Here is an 11,505-nt window from a genome sequence, read left to right as displayed (position 1 = left end):
ATACACTGATATGATACACGCACTGATAAACTATGTTATATTCTTTTATTTTTCAAAAATAATAACTAATTATTAAAATAGGAATATTAAAAATGACTAATTTTGATGCATTTTCAAGTGATCCATTCGATAATATGATCCACTCGTATATGAATCACGTTATGGATTTTCACAATGTTGTTATAAATCAGTCACTGAGAATAAAAAAGCAGAACAATACTTAGTCTCTGATAGATGTTTATCATCAATGTCATCAAATCGCGAAAATCTAACATTCATACCGAAATCATACCGAATGTTCACCCTCCTTCCTACCTAATCCCAACGACAAATTGTCTGACCCTCTTAAAGTTATGGCCCATTACTTCTATAATAAGTCCACTTTGGCTAATTGAATATAAATTTTAAAACTCGCGGGACCCTCATCAAATAGTAAGCAAGTTGGCGCAGTGGAAGCGCGCCGGGCTCATAACCCGGAGGTCCCCAGATCGAAACTGGGACTTGCTAGCATGCAGTGTATCCTTTTTGAAGTCTTCTATGTTGTAGGAAAATCGTGAGGATATCTTTGTAAAAGGTTCATTAAGTTAAGTTTTGGGATATTGATTCAAATTCCTTTATTGAAATTTTTTCTGATCGCTCAGAGTGGATCCATCGATAAGATCTTTCGGCTTCGGAAAGAGGCATTATGTAGGGTCCGAGGTGGGCCGATCTTGTCCGGCTGTACCAAATGCCCCGCCAAGTCTGTAGACAAACACAGAACATCAACACTCAAATGACTTATTATAAAGAAATGAGAATCCATTGGTCCAATTCGACTTTTAAACAAAGTCTATTCAAATTATTGCCAAGCCAGAACCTTGTCATCTGATGATTAGTCAACCCCAAAGAGGGGTCCAAAACAAACCATCTACGGTGTACTAGTTGATTGCCCTGCTGCTAAATTCTAGAAGATTTTCCCGGTTGCTATACCCGTGTCGCAGGGCCGAGGAGCGCCACTCAATGTTGTTTTAATCAACAATTTACTTCATTTCATTGCTCTTCTATTGATTAGGAAAATAATCACCAGTGGGTGCACGGACTCACGGGACACACGTTTTTTGAAAATAACCTCAAAATAAACAATTCAAAATATATATAATTAATTCAACTTCAAAATACCACCCAATACACAATTAATTAAATATAAGACTACTCCTACTAATAAAGAATTATATAAAAAATATAATTCATTAAAAAAATCATACTTTTTTAATGAATTCAATTAATATTATATAAAAGAAAGTATATACTCCATTTCCACTCAATTAAATATATTAAACTCTACAAATCATTAATAATTTCAAAAAAGAAATATATTAGAAAAACAAGTCTATAAACAAATTTGTAAGCTCTCAAAGAATCTAGGGGAACCTATATTAATTAATAAGATTACTTGTAAAATACTTATTTCACCCTTTTAAAATAAATTACAAATCAAATTTTATAAAGTAATAATTAAATACTTTAAATTAAAGATTAAATAATATTTTTTATAAAAAAAATTAAAGAGATTTATAAATTAAGATTAATATTACAAAACTATTTATTTATAAAAGTATATTAATAATTAATAATATAAGAAACATATTATATTTAATAATATATATAAATATAATATTATAAAAGGATTTTGGAAATATATTATATATATAAACAAAATATATATGAATTCTACTTCTATAAAAAAAAAGATTCTAAAAGAAATTAGAATTTAATATAAGCTAGAAAATATAGTGGAATATTTTTTATTAAAGAATAACAAAATCTATTATAAAATATAAATCATTTTCAAAAAAAAAACTGAAAATCTTGAATTCTATTATAATGAGGAGGAATATACAAATAAATCTAAGTCTGAATCTAAGTCTAGAATGTATTCCAAGACTAAAAGTTATGGTTTTTGTAAGGAGTATATTTGTATATAAGAAACTAAAAAACCATATCCCAAGAATATCAAATCTTAGGGTAATACTATAATCTAGAAATATTATATTAAATAATTATTCCTAATCTATATAAAAACAATTGAAAGGCTATAAGCAAAAGATTCTATATATAAATAACTTTTAATAAAAAACAATAATAATTTCTATAATTTTATATAAAAGTTTAGGGATATATATAATATTGAAAATCTATCTCACCCCCCTAATTCACCTAATCTGAATTCAATAAAGAGTATTTGGAATATATTAAAATAATAAGTTTAGAAAAAACAATAAAAAATATTAAATAAATTAAAAAAGATTATATAGAATAAATAGAATAAAATTCTATAAAAAGAAATTCAAAAAAAATATATAGAATTATCTAATAAATATAGAACTATAATTAATATAAATGGGAGCTGTATATAATCAAAATTGTAATAGTTATTAGCTATTTAGTTATAATATTATCTCATTTTGGGTTTTTTGAAGCTATACAGACTGTCCCGTGAGTTCGTGCATCCACTGGTGAATCAATCTATCTACTTACATAAGTATACCCATAAAGTTGCGCAGAAGTTCATAGTTTTGTTTCGAATCAAATAGTCATTGTATGATTTCCATGAAATCTGCGACTGTTTATTTGTTTTCTGTCACCATAACAATACACATCATGTCCCCCATGTATTACCTCAGTCTGTAGGTTTAATCCAATTCATGCATATCATATGATGGTTGCTGACAGTTAACTTTCTTTCATCGAAGGCTTCTAGTCGCGACATTTATCTCTTACATCCCTCAATATCAGCGTATGCTCACTTTGAGCTCATCAGCGGGTTTTTCGATCGCGAGCGTTCTCATCATCACATTGATGAATCAAGTACAAACTGTCACTATGTACTATCTTTTTAAGACGGCACCAGATATGAGATACGGCATTCCGATCGCCACACCACCTTCTATTCGTGACTGGCTTAATCTCTCGCAGATTCTTGTTCAGTGGGCTTACTCGTTATTCTTGTATGTTACTGGAGAATTAAATATTCTTATGTTGCAGGTTCAGCTGAATTTTCATTAGATTTGCGCTTGTCATTTATCTACCCTCTCCAACGATCAGCGCTACTGCTAAAAGGGTTGCGGTAGTGCTTTGGATCTCTCATGGGCTCTTCTCTATCTTCTATGTTGTTGTAGGAGGTCGGCCCGAAGACATAATATTCAATATCAACCGCAACCTTCACGTCGGCATCATCAATCCTCTCTTCACCTTCCTTACTATCGTTGCTCGCTATCTTCAGGCTCGTATAATGCCACCTGTCGATAAACCGAATGTATGGAGCGAATGCAGACTTCGCACCCAGTTGTTCATATTTATGCTCCTTGCCATTTCGTGGCCTTTCAGGCTGATACTTCCTCCTAATATGTGGGAGTTGGGACCACAGCCAGCCATATTTCTTGGATGGTACCCTTGGGTTGGATGGGTTTGTGTCAATACCACTATCTTGACAATCGATCGAGGCATTCTGCTATTTCTATGTATTAGAATGGCGAGGTTTAATGGCGAGTTTGGATCTCATGATGAACATGAGGCTTTGATTCTCTCCCGAGAGCTTTAAATAGAAAAAAGAAATGATCCTTTACACAATAATATCTACAACAGGCTTGCTCTAAATTCATTTGACTAGTGAAGACCGTCCGACATAGCGCTTCAACAAAATCACTTTACCATTTACATGATCGAAACGTACAGTACATTGTCAAACTAATCTCACAATCAAGTATCGTTTCAGACGCCGGTGACATACTCTAATCACGTTACAGGGTGCAGGAAATATCAGAGCTCGAAAATAATTTCTACAAAATTAAATTCACGAAGAAATAATCTTCGTAACCAACGTCCGCAATAATCTACTCAATAGCCAAATCCTCAAATCTATAAGACAAGAATCTGAGCGATTCGGAACAAGTACGCCTCAGATTCCAACCTAGCAAGAAGTTAACATGGGAAACAGCAATCCATCTGGTTCTCTGCTGGTAAATCTGCAGCAAGGAGATTATGATCACATCCAGGCCCACCCCGAGGATCCCAACCATCATTGGTAAATTTAGCCTTTCCGTTAGCCTTCTTACTTGTCCAGCTTAAAGTTCCATATGTAAATTGAACATAGTCGTTCTCATGCTCTCCAGTTATAGAAAGCGGGATAGGAAGAGGGCCTTGTACATTTGTGCCGTTCCCAACATTTATTGGATCACCCAGCCTTTTGTTGAGAAAATACGATGCTGGTGTCTGATATATGACTTTCCCGTTGTTGTCACGGAGCGTGATATTTGCGTACAAGTTATTGGTAATTGGATTACAGTTCTCTCGCTCGATGAGATGGAAGCAACATGTGCCAGCATCATAAGCTGGAGGGAGTGGTAGTGGCGATGAAGTCGATGAGGGCGAGAAAGATGGTTGGGGAGTGGATGTACTTGTTGAAACGGCTGATAATACAGTTACTGGGTTGATATTGAAGCCAATGTCCGCCATGTACTGATCTGCAATCTCCTTGTATATTGCCTCATGATAAGCCAATTGGGGATGGAATACTCTAGCACGATGACCAATAAAATCAGGCGAGAAGTTGGCCTGCTTTATCGCATTTCCACCAAACGTTTGATTCATCTGATTCTCGTCAACTTTGGACCAAAAATCGTCGAGATAGTCAGTCCAAAGAGTAGAGTTTTGATCCAGAGGCATGTTATCGATGTCAGCTTGCTAGATACCGTTCAAGTAAATGATGGTTGGATCCGTCAATATTTCGTTCTCTTCATTTGAATCGTAAGGATAGTACCAAAACCAAAGTTTGGGATTATCCAAGTCTGGTTTTTTGACCCCTGGTTCACAAAAGCGATGGCCTGCTCCTAACAAGACGTCTATATCGATATATTTGACGTTACTTCCACTGTTCTGGTGTACAGCCTCTTTAATGGCAGAATTCAATGTCACACTCATCAAATTGAAGTCTTGACGCAGATCCGTAGTCATCATTGGATATTCCTTGTTATCAGGATTTGGATTTGCGGTCCTTGAAAAGGTCACAGTATTGCAACCGGGGTCTTGATCGTTAAAAAATTGAGTATAACCAATTACATAAAGTCGAAACCCTTTCCCAGTTGCCGCCTGACCATATTGAACGATTTTTTTGATCACGGAGTCGATCTTCGCTGCAGAAGCTCAAGCAAGATGGGCGGTAGCTTACTTTGACAAAGGACTCATTCTACCTCCAATGAAAGAAAGGAAAAGGAAATCGCGAACTGACTTGCTTTCGTGTAGCTTGAGATATATCTTTAAAGGTGCTTTCGATAGTATTCTCTATGTTGATAAGTTGCTTAGGGATATTGGGCTCACGGCACATCGTAAGAGCTGGCGGAGAGATCTGTTCGTACCATTTAAGCCATATGATTAGGGCAAAGCATGGAAGGAATATCTCAACGGTAAAGCCCGGTAGATACAACGCATTTCCTTTCTTCAAATGGTCTCTCAGTGTAACCTGGCGCATCTATGGGAGCTGATTTTCGTTTTCAAATTCAGGAGTTTACTTGTCTTCTGAATGATATCTCGTATACCTCAAACAAGAAGCGTTCATTCAAGATATCTACATGTTGAAAATTTAAGTCCGAATTTTACAAGTGATATCCATATATAGTTGTACTAAGCATCTACAAAGAAAAGGGTTACAAATCAGATGACACTCTCTGGTGCTCCGATGGAATAACCGGCAACAGAAAGTTGTGCCCGAAACTGGGGATTGGCCCGGCAGTTATTCGGCACGTCAGGCAGGCCATCAATTGCCGACGCTTTCTTTCTTTACGGTGTAGTGCGTGAGAGTCGCGCATAAGAAAGATGGGGCACCAGAGGCGGTGGTCCTGATTATTGAAATGCATCATACCTATGACGCGGAGGACGATGAGGTGCTCCATATGCATTTTTTCTGCCAAGATGCGACGAAGGTCGACAGCGAGACTTGTCTTTCGCATCACCCCATGTCAAGAATACACCACCTAAAATTGCCTATCCATCGAATAATTCAAGTAGCACCCAGCACTTGCAAGGTCACTCATATCGCCAGCTATTCTTCATATTCTATAACAGTCGTGAATTCAACAAAATTATTCCCCGTCGGACGATCATCGTTATATCTCGTAACCATGCATCGTACCTGGCTCAATAAAGTCATCGATCGCCACATTTACCCCGCAATTCCCCGCATATACCTGCCACCAAACTTTCAACACTTGGATATCTTGAATGTCTCCATTACGGGGAAGAATTTTACCGAAACTTCGTTGTAGCTACATAAGTTGCACTCGGAGACGTGATGTAAGTCTCCCATGGTAACATTTCATGTTCATTTCACACACCACAGAAATGTTGTCTCGAATCTTCCTCACGGCATTAATAAGTGTCCCCCTTTTCGTATCCCCATCTTCTTCCACTGCCGTCTCCCTTGTCAAAGAGAAGAGATGCATCGTAGAGGCCAGTGCCAACGGTGGCGATGACGCACCAGCAATAATTCACGCTTTCGAAGAATGCGGCCACAATGACGGGATCACCACTCAAGGAACCGTCGTATTCAAAAACACAACCTACAACATCCAAACAGTCATGAACACCACCGGTCTATCTAACGTGAAAGTTGATCTTCACGGCACACTATTATGGGATACCAACATTCCATACTGGCTGAACAATTCTCTCCCTGTCGGATATCAGAATCAAAGTAGCGCATGGCTTTTTGGGGGCGAGAATGTCCATTGGGATGGTCATGGATATGGAACATTAGATGGAAATGGAGAGGTTTGGTATGAATTTATTAATGGGACGAATAATTATCCGGGGCGACCTCATCAGATTACATATACAGGTGTTACAAATTGTATTTTTGAAAATTTGAGGTTCGTGCAGAGTCAGATGTGGACGATGACAATTATTCACGCAAAGGATATTTTGTTGGAGAATATTTACGTGAATAGTACGGATGTAAGACCGGTCGGGTTTGAGTTTAGTAGCTTAAATGTAAGTTTTTTTTGCTTTTTCGTGTGCTGGGGTGTTTTCAATGGAAGTATGGAAGCTGATCTTTAATATATAGACCGATGGTGCTGATACTATCTATGCGGATAATATCACCTTCCGTGGTTGGACGGTAGATAATGGCGATGATTCCATCTCCATGAAAGCCAATTCAACCAATATCCTCATCGAAGATTGTGATTTCTACACCGGGCTTGGTGTAGCCATCGGGAGTATCGGTCAATATGGTAAGTCTCCTAGATACCTATCATAAGATAGATGTCATTAACCCTTTCTTCCATCACAGAGGGCAGATATGAGGTAATTGAAAACGTCACCGCTCGCAACATTCGCTCTTACAACATGCGCTATGGAGTTTACATGAAAACCTGGACTGGAGTATCCACTGGGTAAGACCAATACTTCATCAATCTTTTCAGTCTCACTAACAACCTCAGATACCCTCCGAACGGCGGAGGCGCCGGTCTGGGCCATGCAAGCAACCTTTCTTTTACCAATTTCACGCTTCACAATAATACCGGCATAATCGCGATAACGCAATGTACATCCTACAACTCTGCAACTGGGAATTGCGACACCTCACTATTCAACCTGTCCAATATGACCTTCGCTTCTTGGAGCGGTACAGCCTCTAGCGATGTAGTAGCAGAGCTACAATGCAGTGGTGCCGCGCCTTGCACGGGGATGCTGATAGAGGGCATGGAAGGTATTTTGGATACCGTGAACAACACAAAGCCAGCGCAGTATCTTTGTGATAGTGTTGTGGAACCTAAAGGATTCAATTGTACGGGTGTGCCATTTGGAGAGAATCCTAGATAGAAAGGCTGGAGGGGAAAAAGGACGAAACGAATAAAACAATGATATGAACGATAGAAGGTGCAACTCATTGTCTACGTCGCAGGCGCTCCTTCCTTAAAAAAAAGATCCCCCGCGAAAGATAGATATCCCTTCCCCCTCTTGAACATTAAATACATGATCAGAATTGATGTGGAAGAAAAGAGTCGCCAGTGCCACCACTGAGTATATCAAGCTAATTCCAGCCCATATAATCTTCCTTTTTACAAACATGACTCTATTTTCTTAATCCATCACCACAAGTATTATCAATAAAGTTGCTATTTCCTTGCTTCAAGCCAGTATCTACAGATTCTATTCATTTCGTTACAATAAACACGGCTTATTAAGGGCATTGTTGATTTTTTGGTGCCCCCAAAACCCACTCAAAGATACAATGTTCAAAATCGCTTCATTATTGAGCCCCGAATACCCACTGAGATCGTGCCTTTTCGGTCTTTCCATTTTGGCTCTTCTTGTGATCTGGGCGGTTTACGATCTTAGCAGACTTTGCAGACCTCTCAGCACATCTTCGAAAGCGCCTGCAAATCCGCAGAATAAGGTTAGGGGGAAACGTCCTGCTGGGGGATATGGTGTATGGCAGACATATGGGCCACCTGGAAGAAACGCACGCCATTAAAGATACAAAGCCGACAGAAAGACCCAAGAAGATGCAATGTCCAAGTATATTCCAACGCTTCAAAAATGCTATTTCTTGGGATGGAGGACATAGTCGTCGATCGTGGAAAGAGTACCCCGCTGAACCTACCTTGAATGAATCTACAATGAGGGCACTATTGGAAGTCGAAGGCGATCTTTTAAGAGTTGTATTTCCTGAAGACAATGTCTCTGCAAGATCCAAACAACCCAAATCGCAAGCTGCCACATCTAAACTCCTTACAAGAATCTTGCCGACCACTAAATCGGATATCGCGTACGAACAAAAAGTGTTTGGACCTAGTATCGCTCAAGAGAAAGCGGATGCTTCTGCTGTCTGTAGTGTCAAATTTCTCACTGCGAATTCTTGCGATCCTCTCACATACATCAAGTCTCATGATACAGAAGATAAGATACCAGAGCCAGTTGGCGATAAACTAGTTTCTTAAGTCTTGTGGGAGAGCGTGGAACCCAATACACAAACAGCACATAAGGAACTGCAATGGACAATTCTGGGTTCTTCTCAAAAAAAGGTGAGAGAAACTCCAGACTCATTATCTTTCGTCTCTTCTAACATTCGAAAGTAGGCATGAGATGTTCAAGATGCATCACACGGCTTCTCTCTGTTCCATGAGGCAGTCTTCGGGTTGGAGAAGCTCTTTGAGTTAGCGTATACTTGTTCTCATATGAAGAACTTGGCGGCGAGATGGTCTTAAAAATATTCATTAAAGAATCAGCAGGCTTTTTGTATTAGTTTCTACACCTTCGATATTTCAAGAATAAAGAGATAGCGATCATCAATTTGTTTTCGTCTTCTGACTCACAAATCACAAGTCAGCCAATGATCAGTGCAAGCCATGATTGAATTTTGGTCAAAGAAACATCAAGGTCCCCGTTGGACATTGTAGAGATGCTCATGTTCGGTCTTTTCCTTTCTCTCCCTAGACTAGAACTCGACTCACAAGACTTGCAGCTCAATTTAATACATCGATTGATGGAAAAGTACACATGTTTTGATTTCCGCAAGAAATCAGTCTATAACGAGTGTGAAAATGTGGTATCAAACTGACATCGCGCAACGTTTCCTTTCTGGGACAAGAAAGAGTGTCGCGATGGTCGCGGTGCTTGCCTTGACCCGTATTCATGATCATAACTCAATGCTTCGCTCAAACTCCAACTTCACCATAATATATCTCGTCTCCCGTCTTGCTTTTCTCATATACTCTCCAATCTACTGGAGTACCTTTACAAGCAAAGATGACATCCTCCTACCCCCTCATCCCCATTCCCAAAACTTCTCTGTCCAACGATAACCCCACACTCGCACCTCTCTCCTTCCCTCTCCTTAACCAGTTTCTTTCTCACTGCAATCCCCGAAACAACCGGTCCAACGATCGTACAGAGAACTAAAGCCCAGATTATCACCAAAAATATTTGATCTTCGACCACATCTAATGTTCTCAATCTCCCAGTAACTTTGTGCGAGAGACCTTGCACGTTTGGGATTCTAATTGGCGTTTTGGAGAGACTCAAGGTGCCTGAGCTCTGCGCTTCTGAAGCTACCAGGAAGCCAAAGCCTCCTCGAGCAATCATTGTGGACCCTACTATAATAGCATCGAGATGAGGGGGGTCTGTTTTTAATTTTTGATTTACGAGATCGTTTGTAGATATTTCTTCTGGTAAGCCGTCTTGTTGGGGAAGTTCTTCTGGCATTGGAAGTGTTTTCTTTTTGAAGTCTGTCCACTGTTGCGACCACCTGGCAGAGAAGAATTCAAAATAGACAACTATTCCCACGGAAGCTTTGGCGAGAAACATCAAGCAGGCGTAGAATATTCCTTTCCATAGGATGGAGCCGGAAAACATTTCTGATACGGGGACGGAGAAACCTATTGATGCCTATTTTGTGTTAGACGCGTGTTCGTTCGGCAACTTTCAGCCCATAAAGATAAAGTATGATATTTGAAAAGGTAGTAAAAGCACTTACGAAGAAGAAGGGCACTAATATATGATCCATAATCGGCTTATAATACTCCTCAAACATCATAGTAGGCCGATCAATACCCAAATCCATATCCTCATCACCATCTACACTTTGCCAAGTGTATCTCACCACAGCACCAGCTAAGAATGCAGATAGTAATATCGAACCCTCTACACAAGCAGCAATAGTTACAAGAACTATAAGCATCAAAGTCGATAATATAAATCCAGTATGCCGTGAAATCCCCTTTTCGGTATCAATATCCGCACCAAAAGTTTTTGGCCAACTTTCGGATATGTAAATATCAAATGGAAACCGCGAAGCAAAAGTTTGAGAAGAAATGGCGTTAGCAAGAAAGTGGCAAGGATAAGACCCAAACTGGACATAGCAGGACGGACAATTGTCCAAGAATCGGATTGGCCTTGTCCAAGTGCTGTTATGATTTCAACCATCACGAGAACAAGAATATCATCTATCATTGCCGCGCCAGCTATCAAAGTACCAATTGGTGTTTTTTGAAGGTTTGCGGATGCGAGAATAATGAAAGTTGACCCTAAGGATGTGGAACAGAGAGATACTCCTGCTGAAAAAGCTGCTATTGCGGTTGGATATCCTGAACCTTCAATACTGTCGAATTCCATCCCCATGATGCAAAATGAAAGAGCCATCGGCATCAGGATTCCAATCATCGCAGCAGACAATGTTAACCATATTGTGTTTCTCAATATATGAAGATCTGTGATGAGACCACCTTCGAACACCAAACAGATAAGCCCGAGATATCCGAGATATTGTACTGTTTCTTGGATTTCTATGCTGAGAAATGAAGTTCCAGTGATAGGCATTCCAGAGAGAATCCCGATAAATATTTCCCCAATGAGTCCGCAATAGAGGAAAGAATCGAGAAGGTCGCGGGTTACGTTGAGAATGAATATGAAGATAGAGAGAGGAAGTATAATGTCAAGCCCTGGTTCGATATAAGGAAGGTATGGCAT

The 11,505-nt window shown here is 39.2% G+C and overlaps 6 protein-coding genes across 6 annotated transcripts; 3 read left to right on the top strand and 3 right to left on the bottom strand.

Moving 5' to 3' along the window:
- Positions 1–2,862: 2,862 nt before the first annotated feature.
- Positions 2,863–3,580, top strand: EAE97_007800 (uncharacterized protein; the record flags this gene model as incomplete). The annotated part of the gene is made up of 2 exons (XM_038878314.1): positions 2,863–2,987; positions 3,046–3,580. 2 exons carry the CDS (start codon positions 2,863–2,865, stop codon positions 3,578–3,580), a joined length of 660 nt encoding a protein of 219 aa, XP_038731152.1.
- A 380-nt stretch (positions 3,581–3,960) lies between these two features.
- On the bottom strand, positions 3,961–4,704 carry EAE97_007799 (uncharacterized protein; the record flags this gene model as incomplete). Its single annotated transcript, XM_038878313.1, has 1 exon — positions 3,961–4,704. The coding sequence occupies one exon, from the start codon at positions 4,702–4,704 to the stop codon at positions 3,961–3,963; it is 744 nt and encodes a 247-aa protein (XP_038731151.1).
- Positions 4,705–4,722: 18 nt separating this feature from the next.
- On the bottom strand, positions 4,723–5,506 carry EAE97_007798 (uncharacterized protein; the record flags this gene model as incomplete). Its single annotated transcript, XM_038878312.1, has 2 exons — positions 4,723–5,127; positions 5,267–5,506. The coding sequence occupies 2 exons, from the start codon at positions 5,504–5,506 to the stop codon at positions 4,723–4,725; spliced, it is 645 nt and encodes a 214-aa protein (XP_038731150.1).
- Positions 5,507–6,375: 869 nt separating this feature from the next.
- EAE97_007797 (uncharacterized protein) lies at positions 6,376–7,857 on the top strand (the record flags this gene model as incomplete). The annotated part of the gene is made up of 4 exons (XM_038878311.1): positions 6,376–7,023; positions 7,097–7,265; positions 7,325–7,427; positions 7,476–7,857. 4 exons carry the CDS (start codon positions 6,376–6,378, stop codon positions 7,855–7,857), a joined length of 1,302 nt encoding a protein of 433 aa, XP_038731149.1.
- A 605-nt stretch (positions 7,858–8,462) lies between these two features.
- EAE97_007796 (uncharacterized protein) lies at positions 8,463–8,978 on the top strand (the record flags this gene model as incomplete). The annotated part of the gene is made up of 1 exon (XM_038878310.1): positions 8,463–8,978. The coding sequence occupies one exon, from the start codon at positions 8,463–8,465 to the stop codon at positions 8,976–8,978; it is 516 nt and encodes a 171-aa protein (XP_038731148.1).
- A 458-nt stretch (positions 8,979–9,436) lies between these two features.
- On the bottom strand, positions 9,437–11,505 carry EAE97_007795 (uncharacterized protein; the record flags this gene model as incomplete). The annotated part of the gene is made up of 3 exons (XM_038878309.1): positions 9,437–10,425; positions 10,514–10,796; positions 10,895–11,505. 3 exons carry the CDS (start codon positions 11,503–11,505, stop codon positions 9,775–9,777), a joined length of 1,545 nt encoding a protein of 514 aa, XP_038731147.1. The 3' UTR covers positions 9,437–9,774.

This window comes from Botrytis byssoidea (genome assembly GCF_014898295.1).
Source record: "Botrytis byssoidea strain MUCL 94 chromosome Unknown BBYS_015, whole genome shotgun sequence".
In the NCBI taxonomy this organism is placed as follows: Eukaryota; Fungi; Ascomycota; class Leotiomycetes; order Helotiales; family Sclerotiniaceae; genus Botrytis; species Botrytis byssoidea.
Note: the sequence above shows the minus strand (reverse complement) of the source record. Positions and strands in the feature narration are given on the sequence as shown.